The sequence below is a fragment of the Triturus cristatus genome, chromosome 5_2 (genome assembly GCF_964204655.1).
Source record: "Triturus cristatus chromosome 5_2, aTriCri1.1, whole genome shotgun sequence".
Classification (NCBI taxonomy): domain Eukaryota; kingdom Metazoa; phylum Chordata; class Amphibia; order Caudata; family Salamandridae; genus Triturus; species Triturus cristatus.
This window is the reverse complement of record NC_140588.1, coordinates 437644459-437671171: the sequence shown is the minus strand read 5'-3', so window position 1 is coordinate 437671171 and position 26713 is coordinate 437644459. Positions and strand designations below refer to the sequence as shown.

Here is a 26713-nt window from a genome sequence, read left to right as displayed (position 1 = left end):
CATTTTGTTTCCGTTTGCCAGCTCCCATCCCGGAGGGGCCCTGTTCCACATACAGCATTGATATGGTACGGTAGGTTTTTCATAGACTATCTAGCTGTGATGGAAGATAGCAGCACAAGAATACCAGAAATATTTTTTTCTTAAATTAATTACATTTCCAAGGAACCCTACAATATGTTCAAATGTCATCTTGTAGCTACTGAAAAGCTGATACATTTAGAGTGCTTTAAACCTTCTTTTCCTCTGTCATTGGTACCTTGCGCTTTCAATGAAATTGCAAATCTATTGACAAATGTGTTATAGAATCTTAAAGCATACCTAGTTTATCAACCCTGCCTATCTATGTATCATCCCTACATTGGGAGGCCATCTTCTTTTCCCATAACTTATTTCCAAGATTTATGAATTTCTGGAGACCCCACACCGTGATGGTTTGAGTTCTATATACAAGATCTCATCCTCTGACATCATTCTGAATATGCTCGCATTACAGTCCTAAAGAAAGAATTGTGTGCAGATTTAGAGCCATTGGTTTCTAGTGAGAGGCTCTTGATCTTTAAAGGAAGGGAAGATCCACTCAGGTAGGTTTGCATCCCTACAGTGATTGTTTCTCTGTAGGTATGCATTACTACTCCAGGAGTCATATGTTATATATTGATGTATTGGTTCATTGTCAATGTGTGGTGCAAATGTGATCATTCTGCAACTTAGAATATTATCAATATTAGGGAACTGCAGTTTGCTTGAGCTGTGACCTGTCCTGGCAAGAGCCAGCATCTAGACTTCTATGTCTGTGATGTGCAAAAGCCGGATCTACATATTGAACAAGTAGATAATATTTAAAAATATTTGTCAGTTTTTGAGTCAAAATAGGTACTAACTCAAGGGTGCTTGCTGCGGTCACTATGGGTCAGGGCAAAAGGAAAAGACTTCTGCCTTGGTATCACCTTACAGACCTGTCCATGCTATCCCTAGAGATTCCACATGGAATTTGGTACTTCCATTAGAAATTATATAGTGTCTTCTCTTTATGTCACCAGACAGAATGCAAAGTAAGTCAGCCTTGAGTGGCCATTGGTGCAAATTGATGCATGGATGGTTGCAGCCAGGAAAGAAATTGTCATTTATGTATTCTTTGATTTTGCTTACTATACAATTGTTTGCCCACAACTTATCCCATAATGTTAAATTGTTTCTGTATTTCTCTGTTAAAGGAAACTCGAGTGAGTCGGACGAAGATAGGAACGCGAGCAGTACAGAGAATAAAGCTAATTCCGGTGCACAGAGAGTGTCAAGTCACATTCCACACCACACCAAAATAGACATCATCAGGAAAGATCAAGCCAAAAATACTCACCGCTTTAAGCTGACATATGATCCACAGAGCACAGACACTCAGAACTTCTCTTCCGAGTCCAAACAAGAGACTGACTATGTAAGTATACACGATTGTACTTTACCTGCAGAGGCATTTCTGTCTTTAGTGTTTGGCAGGGGTGTAATACAGATTGATGCCCCCCCTGCAGAATGTGAAGTGGGGCTCCCGAGTCTCCAAACTCTCATAGATTTTCATTGGCCTTAGGCTGCATGAGCCACCTTAGAGGGTTGGGGGTGGGGGGCTGAAGGCTTTGACCCCCCCTCCCACACAAGGGCTGCAGACGCCTGTGTTACGCTCCTGGTGTTTGGTTCTATTAACCTCATGCTGAAGAATTTGCTGATCAGTTTGTAATTTACTGTGTATATAAGTTGCATAGGCAATGAGTTATGGGGGGCTTGGTTATTTTACATTTAGAGCAAAGGTATATGACTGTGTTCCAAGAGGCGCATTCTGTAAGGCACTCCTAGACTGTGGGACGCAGTATGAGCTTTTTTGGCTGACTATCAAATCCTTCGGCCTGCACATGTGAAAACTATGCGTGGGAGCGACGCTGAGTGCCCTGGCGCACCGTGAGGCTGGACCCACGCTTGGATGTGAGTTGCCACTGTTCTGCATTCCTTGGACAGCATCCGCACGCCTCTCAGCTCTGCGGAGAGGGAACTTGAATAGGCAATATTGTGGTCCATGGACTGCGCCTTGCAGGCAAACCTGGTTATTCTCAAGCCAGCACAGAAAAGGAGCACAGATTGGTGCCCAGTGTTGCTTCGCGGAAGTCTCTCAGGTGACACAGATGCAGCATTTATTTCAAGGTACTTTTTTCGGGAGAGGAATTTTAAAACATACAAAAGCCCGAGTGTTCTACCGGCAGAGTTGTAACAAGCCAGGGTGGCTACCATAATAAAGCAACTTGTGAGAGGCACTTTAACATAGACTTTAATCTGCTGCAGAAATTTTTAAATGTGATTTGCGCTGTACACTGAAAGGTATGGTATTTTATAAAAAAAATAGCCACACACTAGGCCTTCCCTTTCCCGTTTCGGTTTTCAACGTCCAATAGCCTGCCTCTGTCCGTCCGTCCATCTATCCATCCATCCGTCATCTTTCTACTTTCTGTCTGTCTATGTCTGTCTGTCATCGTTGTACCTAACTTTCTATCTGTCTATGTATCCATCTACATGGTGGTGTTTCCCAACTGAGGGTCCAAAGCACGCCATGGACAACCACAGCCTAGTGCAGTAGAGTGGGCTCAGCTATATCCGACATGCTGAGCATTTCATTGGAGAAACAAAACGTAGTATCCACTCGAAGTGAATATAGTACCAGGCCTCGCCTAATCCATTTCCAATTTTCACTAAAACCTCTTCCTCAAAACACCACATATATATTCCTCCCAACCCCCCTTTCATAAGGCTCTTGATATTTTCTCCAAAACTCTCTTGTCTTTAAGCTTCTGTAATACAACCTCAGAAACTTTCCACCTCATAGCATTTCAAGAGCACACCTTTAGCCTCCCACTAGCCAAGTATCCATTTTTGACTCCCTAATTGTCTGTAGTCAGGGCCACTGGAATTATGTGGCAAGGAGGGATCTAAATTATGTGGCAGGGTTGAGTAAATTATGCGACACCCAAATATATCAATAAGCAACCAAAAGGTGACCAGTCAACCTACGAAAATGGCCTTCTACTAAGCTGTAACTCGTTTTAGTAACTTCTGACCCGTTTGACCTAGAAACTACTTTTTGGGTAGAATCTGCAGACTAATCAGCAGATGATGGATTATTTGGCAGATGTGTCAAATCCACAGTTATGTAAAATGCAAGGTGCTGCGCAATCGCGTAATTCCACTGGCCCTGTATGTAGTGACTTTAGTTATTGCACGCCTTTGTCTCATTTGGCAAAACACTTATTTTGCACGTGTTCTATTACCGCACACCCTTAAACATAAAGCTGCAAGGTCCAATTTTTGCTAAAAATATCAAATTATTTTTACGGGGTCATAAGCATCCGTGAACCATGTTTTTTTCAGAGCAAGTAAACAAAACCTTAATGATCTAATCACGTTGAACAAGACTAAGCCTGAGGGATGTGACAGGACTCTGTTCAGCTGACAGGGCGGGCCTGTGCCAGAGCGATGCAAGGACCTAGGGAGTCCTTGACAGCCGGTCCCGTGCAGCGACCACAAGACCACACCTTCAGTCACACACATAGAAAGCGCGGGGATCAGCTCGGCCGCAGTAAGAATACAACGCTGTGGATCCCGGCAGGCCTTGTGTACTCAACCATTCCAGAAACATTCCAGGCCGCTCTGGTTCTATTCTGGACCCCGTGGTTTTAGGTACTCCTGACAACCGTGACCGCTGCCTTCAGAATAGACCTACAGTGTCGGCGCTGAACTTGCTGTTGGGAAATGACATTTGCAGTCATGTGGTATTCACACCTCATTAAGAGTTAAACCGCCAGCTCCAGGCTCTGAGTGACCACTGTAAAAGGCTGTTATGGCATCTGCAGGCTTCTGCCCGAGCACGGCAAACCATCTTGGAAGCCCTTTCGCTCCAAACACGAATAAGGAACAGTTAAAGCAGAAATGACGTGACTTTGGTGAGAAAAGTCCAAAATAAATCAGTATTTTTGATTGCCCTGTGTATCCCAGTTGTATGTTAGACTAAAACTATAGTCTGACATACATATTGAGGCTACAGAACGATATTTTTTTAAACGATATTTAGGACACAATAGTTGTGTCAGGCGATATTTAGAATGTTCTGGTACAATAGAGTGAGTGTCATGTCCTCATTCTTAGGGAATATTGTCAATAGAACATAGTTTTATTAAAAGGTTTCCAGTTACAGCTGCATTACCATAGCGATTGTCACACAAATCATGAATACAAATAAAATGTATTTAAGTTTATGTGTTTATGTCTTTTGTAATGTGCAAACTAATATCCTATAGGGGTATCTTAGTGCTCCGGTCTTGAAGACATAAACGGAAGCATATGAGGTCAGAAATAGAAAACCACACTACCCTAATTTAGGGTTGATAGCCATATCTACATTAAACTTCCCATAGTCTCCACTGAAATTGTATGGAATTGATAGCCATGCCTTATAATGAACTTCCCATAGTCTCTAGTGAAAATGACAAAGACCATAATGCTGCAGAAATCGGCTTTAATCTACATGGAAAGGACAAAATGGTGGAAAACTGATTGAAAAACGAATGTCGAAACATATCGACAAAAATAAAAAATAAAATTAATGTAATTGCGAACTGGAATGGAATAGACATGAAAAATCCCATTCATCATATGAATGAACTACCTGAAGAACTCTACTGTGCAGCCTTGTATGTTCTTTGAAGTTCACCTAGAATATTGTTCACACGCTTACATTGATTCCAACTTGCATTACATTTTTTGTTTTTTTCTGGTTGTTATTACAAATGGTTTTGCCAGTGACTTGGCGGTCTGACAGAACGGTTTATCGTACATTTCTGGCATCAGACACTGTGCGTTAACATTCCATTTCCCGGTGAACCTGTCACATACAGAAAACTTTCAACAGAGTTGTCACTTTTATGTGTAGCCACAGCAGAGAGTACAGGGTTTGGAATGGCCTGGTTTCAAAATTAGCATTGTTCCCTCAAAGTTTTTCTCTCAGAACAAAGTGTAAGACAATAGGCCAGGTCCAGTGGCTTAGTGGAATAATGCATCCACTTTCTGGGGCCTGTGTTTGACCTCATGGTTACAGGCTCTAATCTCAAAGTGTCCACTCAGCCTTCCGAGGTCTATAAAATGAGTACCATTGAATTGGAAAACAATAAACCGGATATTTAGTGCCAAGATACCCATGCGTGAACATGCATGTAACAAACATGTTTTGTTATATTACAAAGAAAAAAAGCCTACACCATGACTTGGTTCATAGTGCGAGGAGGTTACCCTATGATGAAGCATGCCACCTTTGGGTGGGTGAGGGACACTGTCCTGTAAAGGGAATGCTCCATTAGCATTCATCTGATTCCTAGACCCATGTTTTCTTTTGTGATTTTGGTTCTGAATTGGGAGATATCACCTGCTGGTATTTAAACCTCCTCTGGCCCTCCTTGTGTTTTGTGTGTTGTGTTATGGTATTTGACATACATTTCCTTGTACTCGTTGCAGAATAGGCCATCATTCCATATTCTATAGACCTCATGTTGGGCAGCAGACAGATGCTCACTGTTTTGCACGTGTGACTCTGTCCCCTGAGCCTTTGCACCCGGAAAGAGAGCAGCCATCTCACTTGTCACTTATTCAGGTTGTCTGTACTTGAGGGAGACCTCAGATTATCACAAAGGTTGCAGTGACAGACTTCCCCAACCAAAAAAATCGAAAAATTGTGTGCCACTTTTTTACTAATGGTCACTATCTAGTCATCAATACTAAGGAGAATATGAAGGAGGATTTTTTACCCCTTGAATCATTGATTCTTTTGTTAAATCTTACAGAATGATACCCCTGAAGAAGGGCTTTGACCTAAAATGCATCGGGATTATGGGAATATTTCAAACAAAATGAATTGAGAATGTTTCACAACAAAAATTGCAGTGTTTGAAGCTAATTTCATGATTATATCAGTCCACATGTGTGGCGCAACATTGTGGTAAATAAAAAGAAGACTTTTTTCAATAAAATCTCTCCCAAAAATTTCTTTTGAAGGATTGATTTAAATCTGGAACTTTAAATTAAGGGTCGCCAACCCCCAGGAGTGCAAAGTGGGGACGCTGTTTATTGTTTACACAGTGCTTTCTACAATTAGACTTCCCCAACCCTCATGAATCTCCCCAAATAAATGATCCGGGCCAGGGTTCTCTGTCAGGCTTGGGTGTGCTGTCTGGCTCTGCTCCAAGATACCCTACTGTTTCTTTAGGATGGGATGAGGCCTCACCGCAGGCCTCTCCCAGACAGACAGATTTATACCTGGATCCTTCTGAAGTGGCCCAGGAGGGTGCCTGGATCTTTCATTGTCTTCTCTCATTGCCCCTGTATTGGATGGATAAACAGGCTGCCACTCATGCAGCAGAAGAACTTACTTGTGCACTCCTTGCGGGATGTGATTTGAATGCAAAATTTAGGAATAGGAAAAACGTGATTGAAGATACCATCTTCTCCCCTTTACATGGATAAATTGGCCATGCAGATGATTGAATGTCCACTTTTGAATTTGCGGACACTTTAGCAGGACCTCTTCTTGCAGTACTAGGGTAACGACAGGGTGAGGATACCGTAGGGTAAAGTACTGCTGTTGCCTGCATGACCCACAGTGTGGTGGTGCCACTTTACTGAAAGATGGGCATGAGGCAGCCCTTTTCGGTCTTTGGGGAGTGCTCCTCGTGGCAAAATTTTATTTTGCCAATTGTATTGAAAATCTTTGCATTGTTCTTGACTATTAATGAGGTCTCATGATACCTTCTGTAACAAAGTAGCTGTGACAACGCATAGTCCGACTGCTCAGTTTACGGAACCATTGAGGTTGCTGTCGGTTTAGCTGAAAAAGTTACACTGCCGCACTCCGTTATGTGAAACTAATTTTTCCTGGTATATCAGTCTGTCACTTGCCACAAATAGTACATGTTTCACCAAACTGTAGAATGAATCTAAATCTATTTGATCTGTTTTAATTGCTGTAAATTATCGTGAATCCCTCTCTGTCAGTTTCTCAGCAATGAACAGAGGAATTGTGGCTAAACGTCTGGGGCTGGACCTTAGAACTGGGGAACCGGGTTCGAGTCGCAGCATTGGCTCAACATTGTGTGATTTTAGGCCAATCACTCAATCTCCTTGTGGCTAAACAAAAAAACAAATAAACCATGTGACCTTGTGTACTGTATTCTGCAGCTCACGTAGAACGTTCTTATATGACAAGTACCAACTATATAAAAACTGTAAATAAAAGCCTTCGCACTTAGAGGATGATGTTTATGTGTATCAACTATCAAATTAAACAAAGCTGGAGTGTGTACCACAAATTCTTTCAAGTGCAGACTAGTAAATGAACGTCCAGGGTTGGAGGAGGGCAGACCAAGGCGTGATTTGCTTCGATAGTTTGTAAACACCTGCAGGCTCACGAGTTTGTGGATATTCACAAACTCCTCTCAGACCCTTTCCCACCCTGGAAATGTTCAGAGAGTTGCCCGAACAAAGGGCTCATTAAATATTTTCAGGGGAGCAGAAAACCCTCAGACGCGTGGGAGTGCAGGGGATTAGGTTTCTCTATGGGGTAAATACAACATGAAAAAATGGCACATGACATGGAAACTTGTGATAGGCCCAGGTTTGCACTGTGCAGACGTAGTACAGGCACCTCTGTGAGTTGCAAAAATTCAGTAAACTAATGTTAGTTTCTTTGTGGTTCCGGTCCAGCCCACACAATTGATGTGCACAGTCACAACAGCAACGTGGCAGGTGTTCATTCAGCACATTTTGCTAGTGCACTTTATAACTTCTCGTAGGTATTAGGGGTGCGTGAAATGCGACACTAGGCCGGCAAAGTCATAGAAGTGTGAAGTTCTCCGACTTTGTCCAGTGTGTAGTTTCCTATTAGCATTCTCTTCAACCGGATGTCCCGCCCAACATGTACAGGGAGTGCCGCGTGGTGCACGTAAAGCTCTGCAGCATAGACGCCACTCGTCTTCCATTTTTTTAGACTTCACCAGTTTAAGTTAAAGAAAACATTTGAGAAGTAGGAAGAGTTGCACACCCTTGTTACCTAGTTTGTGCATCCTCTCCTTTCCAAGCACATTACTTTGCACACAGTGGCTGCACTGTGCACATGTTGCATTGCCTTGAAACTGAATAGTTAATGAAGTACTTTACACATATTAAGTGAACAGTAATTATTTTTTTGCCCAGGAGCCAAAAACATTTAGATTACACCTGTGCTGGTGCAAATTGTCACAAAAAAATCCGAAATTATATAAACAGCTGTGATGCAGGTGCAATAATTCATCAACTTTTATATTAACAACTTGACCAAATGTCTATTGTAGAATGTTGATTTTGCCTTGGTCATTCAATGCACATGGCTGTTTTTTTTAACCTTTCATGCATTGCAAATGTTGTTATTGAAGGAGCGGGGCAATGCAAATCTGCCTGACCCAGGAATGATGTTTTTTCTTACACATTTTATGACACAGCTGGGCAGAAAAATCAGTTTGAGGCTTTGGCACAGAGAATTGATGTCATTCACTCATGGCTGGGCAGGAGTCTCCCGCCAGACTTTGTAGGCCGCAGGACGTTTCAGGTTCTGGCCTGTAGTCGAATGCATGGGGATGGAGGTATACAAAGCATGGGGCTTACCAACCATTGTGCCCTTGTAAAGACATTTCATGGGAAAAGCAGTTCGTGGGATCTAACACTATCGCTTTCAGCGAAGGAGGAGCCATAGCCAGAAAGGACGCTTCCTGGTAGCTCAAATGACCAAATGAGCTGAGATTTATTATAACAATAACGTAATGACTTGGAGGCTATCCTGACTTATAGTCTGTTGTTGTAAAAAAAAAAAAAGTCTTTTAATTTCCATCGTCTTCAGTTCCTGCTTTTGCAAAAACATGCCACTTTGCTAATCACTCTTGAAGTGTACTGCTCAGGTAAGAGCTTTAAGACTCATTTTACCCATTGTCTTCTCTTTCCAATTGCTTTGACAGGGCCCTTGTAGAAGGGAAATGGAAAGCATATTAAACCAGATAAAGATCATGAATAGTTTAAGCCCGAGGGGGTTTCATCTTCCAAACTGTGACAAGAAGGGATTCTACAAGAAAAAGCAGGTGAGCAGAATGTACTGACAGATCATCAAATGATTATTTTGAGTTATTTTTTGGCGATAGATGTAAAAACAAACTGCATAGTCTCAAATGTTAAATTATCGATTAGATCAAAATAGCAACTTTTCATTTAATGTGAATGTGTGCCGTGTATCAGCTGCTGCAAGTAAACCTAATGCTGCTTTGCAATTAAGGGACAAAACTTTAGTTTGCAAGCTAGGCAAGGGGGCATGATCACCCTAAAAAACACACTTCGGGCCCAATAACCAAAGCTTTCCCCCGATTTACTGTCATTATAATACTTCTAATTTACTACTGTATTTTGGGAGTAGGCAAGGAGTACTGCAAGCATAAGTCACACCTACCCATATCTAAATATTTGTTGATTGGGCCCTTTGATAAAGGCCACTTCCATGTTAGTTCAGAGGTATTTCAGTCTCAGAATCGTGACAAATTCCATTCATCAGGGTTACTTTATCATATTAAAATGTCTGCCGTCATATCATGTATTATTGGTTTCAAGTATGACAAGCTTTAGGAAAGCAAATAGTTCTGGCATTGGCAAGCTGGTGTTATGTAAAAAAGAATAAAGAATGCATTGTTAATGTATTAGCTCTTCAGCCCTGGCACATAAGTGCATATTTTTTATACAAGGATGTGTTCATTTGTTCAGGCAAACATCCTAAGAGCGCCAGAGAGCCAATAGCTGAACTTGGCTGGTGCATTGCCAGATCCTGGATTCCCTGGTGGGCAAAAGCAAAACACTAATGACAGTTCAACAGATCAGTTGCGGAAGAAGGCAGACTAACCTGGGATGTAGAGCTTATATGGCAGCACCTGACATCTATGGGGTGCATTGAACGCTACCTGCTGGCAAAAGTCTGGTTATGTGATGTTATGAATATTTGTTTAGTGCACTAATCACCCGTGAGGATATCCAGGTGCATTGGAGGTGGGTTAGGCAGCTTTCTCCTTGTAGAAGTTACTCGAAGAGCCAGGGCTTCAGCTTCTTGCAGAACATGAGAAGTGATAAGGAGGCTCTGATGTGTTGAGGGAGGTTGTTCCAAGATTTGTATAGATATAGGAGAAGGCACGGCCTCCAACTGTGGCTTTGCAGATATGGTGTGTGCGTGCCAGCGAAAGTATGACTGAACTGAGGAGCTTGGGAGATGGGAAGTGGATGTGGCTGTTACGGGATGCAGGGCCAGCATTGTTTAGTGTTTTGTATGTGTGGGTGAGTAGTTTGAACTGGGTGCTTTTGTGGATTGGGAGCCAGTGCAGTTCTCTGAGATGTGGAGTGATGAGAGTGCGATGAGATAGGTTGAGGACGAGTCTTGCTGTGGCATTTGGAATGGTCTGGAGCCTGCGCATCTTAGTGATTCCTGCATGGAGTGTGTTGCTTTAGTCAAGTCTGCTGGTGATCCGGGTCTATGTAACCATTTACCTGGTGTTCTCTGGCAGCCATTTAAATATATTTTGCTGCATCCAAAGAATGTGGAAGCAAATGGGGGTCACTGCATTTACTTGGGCTGTCATGTTGAGCTTGTCAATCAGAATGATTCCAAGATTTCTTGCTTGGGCAGTATGGGTGGGTAAAGGGCTGAGGTCCGTTGGCCACTAGGTGGAGTCCCAAGGGGAGGCTTTCCTTCTGAAGATCACCATTTCAGTTTTGTCAGCGTTTAGTTTGAGATAGTTGGGGATTTCATCCATGTGGTTACTGCAGTGATGCATGTGGCAAAGTTGTTTTTTCTAGTGGGGGTCTTCTATGTCAGGGAGAGTAACAATTGAGTGTCACCCTCGTAGGAGCATATGTTGATGTTATATGATCTGATCAGGTCCACCAGTGAAGTCATGTATACGTTTAATAATGTTAGACTGAGAAATGATCCTTGGGGGACTCTGCGTATGAGGTTCTTGGCTTCTGCAGTAAAGTGTGGCAGGTTGACTCTTTGTTTTCTTCCTGTGAGGGAGGAGCAGATTCAGTTGAGGACGGGCACTTGTATGCCTGCTTTGTATAGTCTTCTGATCAGGGTGGAGTGAGAGACTGTGCCACAAGCTACAGAGAGATCAAGTGCTATAAGGGCTGCTGTGTCTCCATGGTCAAGGATCCGCCAGATGTAGTAAGTTGCTTCAATGAGGGCAGTCGCTGTGTTCCGGTTGGCCAAAAACCTAATTCCTAGGTGTCTAAGATATGGTGTGCATTGAGGCAGTGAGAGAGTTTATGGCTTTTTCAATTACCTTGCCCTGGTAGGGTAGAAGGAAGATCTGGTGGTAGTTTGCTACTTCTGTGGGGTCTGCTGAGGGTTTCTTTAGCAATGTGTTGACCATCATGTGTTTCCAGGCATCCAGGAGGTGATGGAGCTGTTCAGAATGCTGTCTGAGGTCTTAGCTGATAGGAGCAGCGCCCATATTGTAGATGCAGTGGGGGTAGGGGTGCGTTGGTGCCCTCCTGATGTTGGCTGTTACTTTCGCAGTGAGTGTTCCCAGACAGTCAGGATTTTTCTGTGGGTGTTTGTGGTAAGGGTGCAGAGGTTTGCTTGGGTGTTGACATTGTTGTAGGTGGCTTTGATTTTGTTGAAGAATTCTTAGAGCTTGTCACATAGTTCTTGTGAGGGGGTGATGTAGTTGCTGCTGTTGAAGCTGTTGTCTATGTGCTCTGCTAGGGCCTTCTCGATTTTGTTCATTTGTTGGTGGTATCATCTCAGTGGTGTCCTGTATGTTTTTATTTTTTTATAGTTTTCTATGGTTCATTCTCCATCTTCTATCTATTTGTTTTCATTGTTGTTTTGTTGCACAGAGTTTATCAGTGTACCAGCTGGCCTGCTTCCATATTCCTTTATGTGCAATGTGTTTACAAGGTGTCAGAGAGCTGGCACATTTTGTGATCCACTCATCCAGACATTTGATGTCACTGTTGAGGTAGCCGGTAGAAGGTTGTTGATTACATAGCTTCATACTGTCACTGGCTAGCTCATAATTGCAGCGTAGTTGCTGACAGATCAAGAGGTGGGTTGTGCGGTAGGGACTGAGCCATCCAGTTGCATCACTAGTGCCATCAGTGCTTTGGTGACAACTCCCAACTGCCTCTTCCTTGCAAGACCTGAGATGCTGGTCTGCCCCTTCATGCAAAACTTTACACATTTATAGTGCCTCCTGGTGATAATGAGAAATATAGATACCTTTCTCCAGATGTCTGCAAGCGGTGGTCCCACCATTGTGAGGTGAGATGTATGTCACAATATTATAGTCAAAAAAATATTATACAAAAAATATTGTCATGAACATTTTTCACAAAAATATCATCTATTTGGGTTCAGATATTCTAATATTAACTGAAATAGGGAAATATTTTTACAAACAATAGTTAGGACTCTATATTTATTATAGACATTAGTCTGCCTGGATATTCTGGGAAAATACCAGTGGGGCGCATAGGCTTGTGGTTGCATTTTACTACTGTGAGCCTCGAAACTGGACCTGCTGATACCATACTTTAGTAGCCAGGACAGTTCAAGTGATTAGGGTCATTTTTCTCATGACCATTGCAGTTCCATTTTTCTCTGAGTCCTGTTTGGGGAGGCAGGATTTAGTCTGAATGCAGACATTTATGAGCATGTGGCATGATAACATCATTAACAGTAGCTACGATCAGTAATTTATTGGCTTTGCTACATTCAGTACTTTCACTTCTCACTGACTCTTCTATTGTACAAGGAGTATCAGGCAAGTATACTTGTTTAACACGTAGGTCCTATAAATGTTTACGGGATTTCTAACCATCAATTCCATGGAAGTAAATTATTCTTCAGCATGTTCAAGGATTCCTAATATTTTTACATTGTTAAGCCCCTAAGCTTGAAAAATATGCTATTGTATCTTTTTGTGACTGGTGTATGTACTGCAAACATGCATAGCATGTTCAGTACTTAGAAAGACCTATGAGGCCTGATTGGCAAAATACCCTCTTGAAATGTTTGCCTTCTTTTTTGCATCCTTCAGTTCGCGTCCTTATTGCAAAAGGAGTAGAAAATGCATATAGGTCCCCTTCTTTTACAGTCAAATTTTAGCTGTACATTTTATGCCTGCTCAATATTAAAAGGACTTTCACTTGAATGTGTCATGGCCTATGCAAACGAGGGAACAATTTTAGCTATTCATATGAACACTTTTACTAGGCCTGAGCGTAATGTAAATTATGCCAGCATTGCTTTCGTAATTTTTTTAACCTTTGCGTTACTTTTGTTATGCAAAATTCTCAAAATTAGGCCATTATACCACTTTGCATAATTACACACAATTCACTCTAAATATTTACAGTGAAACATGTTGTTTTTTACTGTAAACTTAACCCCTTGTGTGCCACGCCCTTTCCCCGCCCTGTGCCGGCCGTTACATTAGCGGGCGGGGTTTATGACGAGCTGGACTCGTCATGGGCACAGCGCAACCGCGGCCCATGACGAGTCCAGCTCGTCATGGGCACACAAGGGGTTAAAGGAGCAGCAGAATGCGAGGGGCTGTTATGATGCTTATTAAAAATGGATCTTTGCGCCAGAAATCGACACATGGATGCATTTCCCGCTAAAATATAGAGGAAAAATACTAATTTTCATTTTTAATAACTGCAAGTAATTTCCTTTAATTTTTCAAAACTTTTGCATAATTATGTGAAAGCAAACTATGTAAATTTCGCACACTCCTAAACATTACCGATGCAGTGACAAAGAGGGTCGGTCAAGGCTCCCTAACTATGTACCATCTAGAAAGTGTGCATAGTTAGGGCATCACTATGGAGTCAATGGCTTCATGTGGATGGGAACTTAGAGGGTGACAGAAATGCCCTGGCAGCTGCCAACATAGAGAAGTATCTTAGACCTGTCATCCTTAGGGTGGTCTTGCCCCAATCTTTTTGCCTGCTTACCCCCTCTTTTTGATGATTCTTTTTCTTGGCCTTAAAAGTAAGCACTTTACTACTGTACTACTGTTGACCAGTGCTAAAGTGCATGGGCTTCTCCCATAAACATGGTAACATTAGTGTATACACAATAGACCTATCTAGTTTACTTGTACGTTCCTTGTAAAGTTGTATACCACGTACTCGGGGTCTGTCACCTAAATGCTACTAGTGGGCCTGCAGCACTGGTTGAGCCACCCACACAAGTAGCCTTTCAAACCTGTCTCAGGCCTGCCATTGCAGGGCTTCTGCGTGCAGTTTATTGCCACTTTGACTTGGCATTTAAAACGTCTTGACAAGCCTTACACTCCACCTTCATTACACATGTCACCCCTAAGGTGACATGTAGCCCATAAGGCAGAGTGCTGTGTAAATAAAAGGTAGAACATGTACTTTTACATTTTATCCTGATAGTCACAAACACCCAAATTCGTTTTTTTTACTACTGAGTGGCCTACTCATCTCATAGGTTAACATTGGGAATTCCTTCATACACTTTTAAGCTGTATTTCCTGATTAGAAAAGAGTAGCTGCATCATCTTTTATATCTTTGGAATGGTATTGATAAATCCTCTTTACTGGTAAAGTTGGATTTAACATTACTTTGCTGGAAATGCCACTTTTAGAAAAGTGGGAATTTCTCTGCTCCTACTGGTCTGTCTGACTGCAGCCTGTCTCCAATACACGTCTGGGGTGAGTGACAGCTACACATTGTGCATTCCCTCCAGACAGCTGCAAACACAGGAAGGTTAGGTGTGTCTGCATACTCATCTGCATTCTGATGGCTGTTTCGGAGCAGGAAGGGAGGGGGAGCTGACACTTACACCTGAATAGGCCTGTTTCCCACACAATGGGCTGATCACCCCCTACAGATAGTCTGGAGTCAAGACTGGGAAGAAAGGACCCATGTGCATTGCAAAGACTCTTCTTTGAAGTCACCAGCCCTTCAAGGTCACAACTGGGTAAGAGTACTGGGTGTCTGACCCTACTAAGGCAGACACTTCTGGACCTACAACTGAAATCTGTCAGAAGAACTGCTGTGCTTCATCAAGGACTGACACTCTGCTGGACTGTTGATCTGGAAGGGCTGCTTTTCTCTTGTGCTACATTGCTGCCTGCTGCTCTCTGACTCTGCTGAGGAGAGCTGGACTCTACTTTTGCACCAAAGTAATCTCCAAAGACTTGTTGGCTTGCCTCCTGTTGCTTGAGACTCAGGAATATCAAAGTCTCTATCCCTGCTCCTGTGCCTGGTTCACTGAAAGTGGGCCCAGATACTTGCATCATGGAGATCGATGCATCTTCAGTCTGCATGTAGCAGAACCCGTGCATCAACCCGATTGCGGGAGTAGAATTGGCGCATCACTCTTGGAACCAATGCATCGCCTTGAGAACCTGATGCATTGGAACCATATATCGCTGATGCACAAGTGTGGAGAGATCGACACAACTTTCAGCTGAGTGAGAAACATGGTGTATTGCACTTCAGAATCAAAACATCTTGGCTCAGCACTTCATCTCTAGAACCGATGCATCGCCACAACAACGGGATCAACATCGACGTATCGACTACGCCCCACATCTCACTGCTGTGACCAGGATATGGTACTTTGTTAACTGGGAGCTGCATAGGTCCTGTAGCAAGCCTGCGCTCAATCACAGTTAGCCTGAGCTATTGACTTTGCCTTGTTCCAGCATGAACAGAAAACCCCCATTGGCACGTATTGCCTCTAAGTGCTAGAACTCTTTTTAATCTTTACAAATTCATAACTCAACTTCTATTTATTAGATTTTTGTTGTTTTGGTCTGGATTTATTTCAAAAATTGTCTATTTTCTAAACCTGTGTGGTGTCCTTTTGTGATGTCTTCATTGTGTTGCTCAAATACTTTACATATTGCCTCCTTAGATAAATCTGACTGCTCTGTTCCAATCTACCAGAGGGTGAGCACAGGTTATCTTTTAGTGTGTATCTAGCTTACCCTGACTAGAGTGGTGGTTCCTACTTGCAGACGGTGTATACCTCTGCCAACTAGAGACCCCATTTCTAACAAAGTGCCATTTCAAACAGGGCCTTTATGAAGGTTGAGAGGGCGTGGCGACACACCAGAGGCTGGCAGGTCCTCTAGCAGTGAAAGATGGAACAACTGTTTAAAGCTGATACCTCTCTTTCACTGCAGTACTCTCTCCAGCTCCGGCATAAATTAAATGAGTTTACAGCTAAAATGAAAAGAGCAAATTTTGTGTGGTTAGGTTCACGGCCATAGTCGGGCACTGTGCATTTGTTTCAGTAATACAACCCCAGATGCTCGTTGTCTCACAGTGCCACCGACACAAAGTAGAGTCTGCGGTTCACTACAGAGAAGTGTCAGTGTAAATGTATTTTCTGGGAAGTACTAGCAAAGCGTTTACAAGTGATTGGCAAACTTCCCAAGATGTGCTCTTTTGTCCCATACTCTGAAGTAAAAAATGAGGAGCGTTGATACTAAGAGCTTGACAGCACCTGCCCATTTAAAGCTCTGGACGCAAGGAAACAAGTTTACTGTGTGAGCTAGTAACTCTTTTAGCACCATGCACGCCCCTTAAACAGAGCCAAGTATTTTTATTAGATCCGGTGGCCCTGGCAACAGAGTCCTAAGTCTCTTGATCATGTAATATTAAACATGACCGGCAAGAACACCGGATGACTCCGAGCAGTTTAAAAAAAGCAGTGCGCCTGTGTAATAAAACTCAGAGATACATGTTTCAGCTCCCACGTGACTGTGATAGGTAAGGGTTTTGAGTTGTAAATAGCCCTTTAAGAGTTCCTAGAAGAACTAGATGGCTTCCTATTCCAGGCAGCAATTTGAGAACGCAATATATTTCTCCCAGGGTCGGGGTTGGCTTTCCATGACAGCGACACCCGCTGTGTATTCACGGGGATATTTAAAGTGTGAACCTATTTAGAATTGTTTTTTTTTTTTAATCTTCTCCAGCAATGTCTATAGACCCACTTTGGCATTTCTTATGCCACATTATGGGCAGAAATTCAGCGTCAATCTTCTCACCTAGGGATGTGGTGGTGGCTGTCACAGAGAGGTGTGCTTTAATGTGTATCATAGCTAAAGCAGTGACAACAAAATGGAAGGCAAGGAACGGAAGCAGAGTTATAATGGGGCAACAACAAACTACGTACATCCATCAAAACTGGCAGTAGTGATGCTAAATTCGCACCATTGGTTGCGGGTGATGGCCAGCGACATGCATTTCTGAGGACCAGGACTTATTTTGGATCTCATACTTTGATTCAGAGCAAGTGAGAGACTGAAAGGGAAGAAAGTAGGAGGACTAGAAATATAGGAAAAAATTGACACAGGGAGGAAGAAAAGATTAAAAGGATCCTGCAAACGGCAGATAAAGAGGCAGAATGTGCAGGATGGTGTAAAAAATCATGTGCTGTTTGCAATTCACAGACGTGGCAGCATGTGTTAAGCAGCGATGGTACTCAGCAACTTTAGTATTTAGCTACGTGAAGAGTGGGCTCCTAAGAAAAACTTAGCTCTCTCTCTATATATATATATATATATATATATATATATATATATATTTACAAATGAAGCACAGCTTGCTGTACTTTTAGGGCAGCCTAAACCAGACCATCTCCTACTCACTTTTGCACACTCTTTTAGTTTCACATCTTCCCCGGTGTCCCTCACCTTTCAGATGTTTTTCGTGCCATATAAACAAGCCTGCAACCCATACTCTTCTCAGAACCCACATGGCTTCATTTGGCAGGATTCTGCATACAACAAATATCACTCTTTTTGAGTTCTTTTGCAAGGTATATGTTTTATGCGGTAATGCAATACACAGTTATCTCAATAGTTTTTGCTTAAATTTAACAAGAGATATCTCATAGTGTTAAAATCAGAGTTCACTGCAACAATAGTAATTTTCATAACTCTCCTAACTACTTCTTTTAAGCATGACCTCCAAACCCGTATGGTACTGTCAGTGACACATGATAAAATGTAGGAGAGCACATGGGGTTTTCGATTGTCCCACCATCGGCATTGTACCGCCATACTAAGAGCAAGCCTATTCCTTCCCCCATCTAAAGAACGCCCCTTGGTAAAGGGCTATGGGGTTCCTGTTTCATTCTAGCTTCAGGGGTCCTTGGGAAGAAGCTGTCTAACCATTGTCATCCTTTGCAACAAAAAGAATGCTGGAAAAGATGAAGGCAATGCCATTGAGGAACTGTTATGCCGAAACACATGCACCTCTCATTAGGAGATGGGCCAGTTCGCAGGTCAAGCAAGTGCATTGCATCATCCACTGTGTGCAGAGATCTTCGGTTTGGAGTGCACTTCTCTGTGCCGCGGAATTCGGAGCATTCCACCACCTAGACTTTAGGGACCCTGGGGCTTATTCACAAGCCCCTTGCGCCACTTTTGCGTCATTTTTAACATGGGAAAAGTGACGTACGGGTGGCGCAAGGGGCTTGTAAATAAGGCCCCCTGTGTGTCCCGTTTACAGATACCACAGACAATACTCATGGCCATCTCGCCTTTGAATGTAAAACGAGGGATCTTCCACAAGGGCAAAGCTGAACCTTGACTTCGCATGATTTTCTCTTCAACTGACAGATAAAGCATTGGCATCAATTTCCCACAGTAAAGAGGTTGATGCTAAAAAGAATGATGTTACTGAAAGTATGCTCTTGAAGTGCGGCTGTCAGGATTGTAGGTGTCCTTATTTATGAGAACTTTTCTTAGGTGGGATAATTGTCTGCTGTCATTAGAGGGACGGGTGGCCTATCAGTGCTTTGTGTCACTGCCTCAGCACAGGTAAATGGACTGATATACAAATAGGTGTGGTGAGAGCCACTTCCGGCCGTATGACTCAACATTAGGGCCGGCCATGTCATTCTGCCACATTTGCACTTTCCAGGTAGGGTCTTCTTTCAGAGGAAGATCGGCTGCTCCATCGAAGGGAGGGATGGGCCACAGGTGCTTTGTGTCACTGTCAAGACCAATTAAAGGGGCGGACATACAATTAGGTGTGGTGGGAGCCGGTTCTAGCCTTACGACCCCATATCAGGGCTGGCCAGGTCCTTCTCCCACTCTTGCATTTCCTGGTAGGGGCTGCTTTCAGAGCAAGATTGGTCGCTATTTCCCAAACGTGCAGCAGGAACCCATGCGTATCTGTATTGTGCTGGTTTGAACATTTTAACAGGAGCAGTTTAGGTTTCAGTCTGCCACTCATGTGGAATGCATGTGGCGTGTACCTCTGCTTAGTCAAGAAGGAGTATATTGCTGCTGCGAGGGCAATCCATGTGAATTCATGACCCCAGGAGTTTGAATCAAACTCCATTCCAAAGCATGGGTTGTATTCTGGGATTGCCGTCTGTGCATTAGACCGGCTTCTTTGTTCCAAGCTTGACGCTTTAATAGAGAGAAACGTAAACGAGAGCATCGTGTTTTCCGGCCATTTTCAGTCCCCAGCGTCTAGTAAGAGAATTATGTCACTGAAACATTTTGAAAGCATTACAACTAAGATGAGCCTCCCAGGAATGCAAGGCTCTCATGAGCATTCCTCGACAGCTGCCTGAGAATTCCTTCCGCCTCAGCTTCCTGTGCAGAGCATTCCGTCCTCCACGGTGTCACTGCTCAGAATTCCTTAGTTCTTAACCCTTGCTTACTCCCATCCAGGGCGCGACCACTTTACAGATATCCCTCCCAACTTGTTTGAAATGCCAGTAGGTTTTCGGAAAGCAGTTTTTATACTGAGCACACTTTGTTCCAAATAGACTGTCCACTCCCAGTTCAACAACTTGGCTTTCTTTAATGTCCTGCCGGGACGGTGGTTTGGATGTGATGCAGGCCTACAGCAACATGCCTCTGGACAACAGCATAATTTAGCTTAAAATTCCGCAGCAAGAACATTGGTGGTGGTGCCAGCAGTCCGTCTATTTACAATTGATACAAAATGTTTTGGCTACATATAGCAGAAGTGATATCGAAAGACTTTATTTTTTAGCAGCTCAAAGGTTTCAATTGGGGGAAGGGGGATTTGCAATGTTTTCAATTTGACTTATTTTTTATAAAATCTGTGAAAGAACATGTGAAATTATAAATTGAGTTGAGCATTTGCATGAAAATTGGGAGAATCCTGAATATTTTGTACACAAGCATAACTTGTGTTTACTCGCACGTGTATAAGCTGATCAATGTGTGCACTTGTCTACAAAATCCTCGTGAGCTATAGGTGCCACACGTGTTCAGAGTAGCTGTGAAAATGATCTAAGCAGCTATGCAATCACACAAAAATACACCAACTAACATTCACTAGAGTAAACCACACAAGAGGGTAGGCATAGGAAAAGTGGCAAAGTCAGTTAACTATGAGAAGGCTAATCAGAATCTCTACAAGACTATGCTGGTGCAATATACACTTTACACACCTTTCATTGCCCCTGCATCACGCAAGGTGAAGCAAGGAAACACATGGGTTTAAGAAAGATTTACTAAGCCAGGCAAACCCACCTTGCGTGGCTCTGCATGGCTTAGGAAAGCAAGGCAGTGCATATCTTTGACTTGTGTTACTTTGCGTTGAGAAGGCGTTCCATGGTTGCAGCATAGGCATTCTCATGCACCCACTCATGGATTTAGGCACATTCCCAGATATGCCAAGACATATCACCCTAGGAATGCATCAAAATGGTACGCTTTCCCAACCAGGAGAAAAATTGTGTCCTGTATTCTGAAGCACACTTGGAACGAGGAAAATGCCTCAAAGAACTGTTTTTGTGTAGGAAGGTTCCCTTCCTGTACAAAGACAATCCTGCCTGTAACACAGGCACCCTTGCGCAGCACCTAAGCAACTCTCAGTGCAGGGAGAGACAGGAATGCGTCACATCTTAGTGGATATGACACATTCCAGCTCTTTCCTTGTGAAGCAGCTCGGCAAGTTGTCTTGCTGCGTTGTGTGACATTTTGATACATCTGGCCCTTCTTCTTTCAATGTGGCATGAGATGCCTATCAACAAGTAGGTGAACGCTTAAGTATATCTCAACTTTTCCCTAAACAATCCATATTATGTTTCTCTCTGAGGCCACTTGTTTGACAATTAAAGTGTGCACAATAATAGCCAGCACTAGCTCGCACTCTTTACTAAGCAACAAGTAGTGAGTGCCAATAGGTCAGATATCCAACTGATCCAATAACTTCCATCAAAATAAATACTTTTACAAGCGGAAGCTTTTCGGGTCTTCTTTCTTGCTGCACGTCAATACATAAGCAAGAGGTAGCAAAACTCAAGACTTTGAATTCATACAAGGTATGATAAAGGACACGTTTGCTTCAATCGAGATTTTCAGTACCAAACAGTAATACATTCGCTCAACTTTGCGTTGAATTAAAATATGTATAACGTGTTTCCTGAACTAGAGACAGTGTCTCTTCAACAATTCTTATGTTTTCATGCACAACTTTATGCACACTAGATACCTTTCCATTAACTCAGTCAGTGCTCAATTTGTTAAAAAATAAGTGCCAGGGCTCTTGTCAGTGAGGCCACTGCAGCTTGCACCTGCCATGCTAACAATCATTGTAACACAACTACTAACCATCACACGCCTAAAAGTGTGACAACTAAGACTTTTTCATGCCTCCAAAGCTATAATAATGGCTTAGGTGGCAGGTAATAGTAATTTTTAATGTATATTGAATGAATAACTACCTGTTGTTGTCGTCATCTATATATAAGCCAGACAGTGCCACCTTGTGGCAAACTGTCACAAGCTCCGGCGTTGACAATTAATGTGTCAGTGCCAAGCACGAGAAACCACCAGCTCAAATTAAGCACCGACTCAGATCCACATATGTCAATATTGTAGGGAATTGTGTTTAAAAAAATCTTGTGCGTTAATTTTGTCACCGAAAAACATCAACCGGTGATCAAATCATACATTAATAACAGTATTTGCAGAACATCTTTTTACATGAGTCTGAGATAGTTAAGCGATCATGTTTGGCCCCATATCACAATATGCATAGGTAAACCTGGAAGGCACCTTGCTCAGAAATCTCTAGACAATCTCTATATTTTCAACCTCTCCAGGGACCCCCTGGCAATTTGGAATGGTATCTGCTTACTGTTGTCAAAATAACATCCGACATAAACATCATATCCTAATTATTGTTTACACAAATTTCATCACCTTGGAGTTAATAACAGAAGATCTACACACAATGGGCAGACATTATTTTTGTAAACTGTATTCAGGATACAATGTGTATGTCAGATGACATTTCTATAACTGATAATCTGATATACAACTCGCCCCTCAATCATCAATTTTTTCCATGGCAATGCACCAATCGATACCTGCCTTTGAGGTGTTCTAGGTCAGGTTTAAGCGACTGCCCAATTCCCATGTGCTATCCACATGCATCTACAGTTCTCTTATAAACATTGCCCCTTAACCAAGTAGTCCTTTGTTTCACAAAGGCCACATTCGGATAGTAAGCTGTGACTTCCAAGTTATCGGTGTAGTCCACATAATGTTATGAAATTGAATAACTTTATAGCTTATTATATTCGAACTCTTAAAATATGGTTATATATGTATGTTTTTTTAATATTTTGTATTCTATGTGGCACCAAGCAGATTGTATGGCCCATTGAGCACATTGTATGAGCCACATTTTGGGTGAACACCTGTACAATTTGCTATTGAATTTTAAAGATTTCCTTTCCTGATCAAGGAGGCTTCCCCAGGTATCAGTTATCAATGTTGTCATGCAGTAAAGCTATTGTATTGGAACTTTTTTGCCTGAGCCATACAGGCTAAAACACTTTTACAATGATATAGAGGAGAGGAAAAGTGAAATGCATACAGGCTTCACATAGACAAAATCCAAACCATTGCTAAATGATGGATGCTAAATGTATGCAGTGGTATGCAAGAAACAGAGACAATTGTAGTTATCAAATTTCTCCACTGGGAAGCCCTATGAAATTGCCTGAACATGCTGAAAAAAAGTACCTACACAATTGCTGTTCATGCTCTATCAAATGCATTCCAGGTGAGTCAAACAATTGTGAACATGAAGCATAAAATTATCTCATACTAAAAACTGCTAACTATGTCAAGTCTGTTCTGACAAAAAACTTGATAATGCACACAATTAAACAAAATGAAGTAGATACGCATTAATTATGAATCAAGCTTCACATAACTATGCAAATGCTGCATATTAGCATGAAATGTAATTGTGATTCGTGGCTATATCCATCATCAACTTTCCATTTACAATCCATGAAATGAACATATATGTTCGATCCACTTGCTTCATTTTTATCCAGGTAATTGCCCTGCATGAGCCTAGGAATAGCTGAAATATGAATCGTAAAATCAGTTTTAATATGCCCCAAGATTAGAGAAACTGATTAACTGGAAGAACTTTTCCAGGTACAACATTTTCTATCCCAACTATTAAATGACAAATGCATTTAAATCTTTGGATAAGATACGATGGATATGATAGATAGATAGATTGGATAAGATAAAACTGGAAAAGACCATTGCCACTTGAAAGTAAACCCAACAATGTGGAACTGGCTCTCAGCACATTTGGCTGGGGCAGAACCGCATCACCTGGCTGTTTGTGCCACTATGAAGAAATTGAGGACGTATCTCACCTCCACCTTGGCTGTTACCTGTATACAAATTATGGAAGCTTAAATTGGACCCTGTCTTGAAGCTGTCAGGCCTCCTCTAAAGCCAAAGGAGTAGACTGACCTTCCTAATTAGTGATATCCAGGGCCAGAAAGGCCTTATGTTCCACCAGGCATTTCCCCGGTGGGCTGGAGCCCTTGAGGTGGGTTTTGAAAGTCCATGGCCAATTTTGGTGCATCTGTTATTTTCCCCATGACCCCGATGTTAATTGTTGCAGGCCTGGGGGAAGCTTGAAAAAAGAGCGAAGCAGAAGGAGGGTTAAGGGAGAGAGAAAACAATCAGAGAGGGGAATGAGAGAGGTGGGAAGGGGTGAGAGAAAATGGATGGATGAAAAGAGAGAGATTATGTGAATAGGTAAAGGGAGAGGGGCTGGTTTGAGCAGATTTGCCAGGGCTGCTTTTGGTTCCTCAGTGATGGTAACCTCTTTCATCATAGTAGGTATCAAGATAATGGCCAGTTTAGCCAGCAACTCTGCAAGGAGCAGTGAACAGATTGCCCCTCACCAATTGATAAGCTGAAATAGAATACTGAATTTGGTTCTTTAACCATCTACTCCAATGCAGAATGTACAACGCCCTAGTTCTAGCAGCAGCTATCCAGAAAGCAACACCTTTTCCTGAAACCATATTTTGATGCTTGAAGGCCTTTGGAGGAAGGTGCATCGTTGAAGCCAAAACAGCAGGAAATGGCCTTTGGAACATTGGGACAATGGCTATAGGCTGGCAAAGTAAAGTCCAAGAAAGGGAGCAGAATAAGAAAAGGCAGGAGAGCCAGGAAATGGGACAGAAGCAAAAAGAAAAAAACTAAAGTCTACGAAAAAAAAACCACACTTAATGCCTAATTAAGCACATTCTTCTGTCCCTAATTAAATGCCTCGCACATGAACAATGTTGAAAGAGCAAACGCAGTGTGCTTCAGCGAGGGAGACAGTAAATGTGTTTTTTTTCCCAAGGGATTCGATATGATAAATTTCCTGACCAGTTCATCACAAAGCGGGAACACGAGCGATTACTCCTCACTAGCCAGAATAGTGCACTTAGAAACGTTTCGACCAGAGAATGACTAAAATAGGTAGATGGTTCAAGTCATTTTTAGAACTACTTCGTGGCAGGGAAGGACCCCACACCATGCCCTAAAGTTTTCCTCACATGAATAGTTCTTAAAATGTGAAAAACCTTCGCTTGCCACCACAAGAGCTAGTTTCTGTCTTCAATAGCAGTGCAAAGACAATCATTTGCATTGTGGCTTTTCCACTTTACATCACACAAAGCTGTAATCAAAAAGAGGAGAGGAAAACCATATCCAGCAAAATGTGCACGTAAACATTTTTCACTCTTAGTTTGGTCTGGCATGGGGATCTCTTTCTGCATGATTTTTTTTCACGCCCCTCTCCAATTAAGAACACATTTACAATAGTGCACTTTTAAATATGCTTTTTTTTTAAATTCAGACTTGCATTGTCCTCCGCCTTTTGGGTTTCAAACTTAAAGTCTATCAATGATGTTGCAGTGTACTCTGGTACAGCTCACTTTCAAGGGCCTCTCAGGCACCAGTTTTCTTTCAGTGTTGCAGGTAATTTCAATAACATAAAGTGCAAAAAAAACTCGCGCCTTTTCATCCCCATCCTTTTGAGGCTGACATACGAGGGGCCACCAACAACCCATCTGCTTGCCACCAGCTCCCTAGATTGCTGTCTAATTTGTTGTGCTGCGCTATTTGCCCCACGCGTTTCCTTCGGCTCTGCTTGCAGCATAAACTCTGCGTTCTATTATTAGCCAGATCTTTGGTGGTCTGAAGCGACTGAGGAAACAAGCTCTCAGAACTGACCATGTGTTAGCAAAGGCGGTGTTTATGGTTTACAATAACTAGGGCGATCGCTCGCAAGGGGAACTACAGGAAATAGACTTTTTTTCCTACCCAAAGTATAGCCTAGAACGTTTTCCATATATATGACTTAGTCATTTGCTCGCCCTGTCTTGATTGGTGCCTGCAGATGGTATACTGGTTTTCAAAGTGAAGGCTTTTCATTTATGTCCCACAATGATTTCTGTGTGTAGGTCAGATATGTTATATGTTGGTTCGGCACGCATTCAATGACGCTGTGTACAGCCTAAATATACAGGAATGCATAAACTGCATTCGTTCCAGCATAGGGGTCGCTGGCTTGCACAGTAGGCACCCTTGTTCAGCTGGCGTCCTCTGAGAAGGCCGGACAGTGCTGCAGTTGTGACATCACGATGTTGCCACTCAGCTGGCTGAAACTGTAGTCGGCACTAACATATTTGTAAGGAGAAGGAAACATAGTGTAGATGTATACAGGTTGGAGAACTGTTTACAAATGGCCGCGTTCAATGCTTGTGAGTCAGGCCTGTCTGAAGGGCACTCAGACAGGGGAGGGTTGGCCCACAGGGCAATCTGGCTGTGCCCGAAGGGCTGGTCTGACAGATCGGTGTATGGACAGTTTTTTTAACTGTTTGTGGGCCTGTTTGTGGTTTAGTGGACCGTGTTTTACTGCTGATTTCTATTGATATCGCCACAAACATTGACTGCTCCAAGTAAAAATGTATGCAGCATCCCATCCATAGCTTGTAAAACAGCTGTATAGCTTGTCTTTACCAGTTTAAACATCCCCTGAGTTGCAAAATTTGGGCCACTTTTTTAGTTATCTGATTGGCTAATGAGGGCCACTTTTAATTGGGCGCCGGAGCCTATTTTCCGCCAAGTCCAGCTTTGGGGCACTGAGTGAAAAGGCATTTTTCGTTGATAATTCACTCTTCTTTGGGAATCAAATACATTGAACATTCTGTATCTAGTGCTCTGACTCTCCACATCGAAACTGCTCGTAACAGTCTCTCAAGTAGTG

The 26713-nt window shown here is 42.5% G+C and overlaps 1 protein-coding gene across 1 annotated transcript in view; it reads left to right on the top strand.

Moving 5' to 3' along the window:
• Window positions 1–26713, top strand: part of IGFBP3 (insulin like growth factor binding protein 3) — a 44723-nt gene that overhangs the window by 7887 nt on the left and 10123 nt on the right. Inside the window, exons 2-3 of the mRNA XM_085607383.1 lie at window positions 1215–1435; window positions 9066–9185. Coding sequence (XP_085463509.1) covers window positions 1215–1435; window positions 9066–9185 — 341 coding nt within the window. The remainder of the gene's footprint in view (window positions 1–1214; window positions 1436–9065; window positions 9186–26713) is intronic.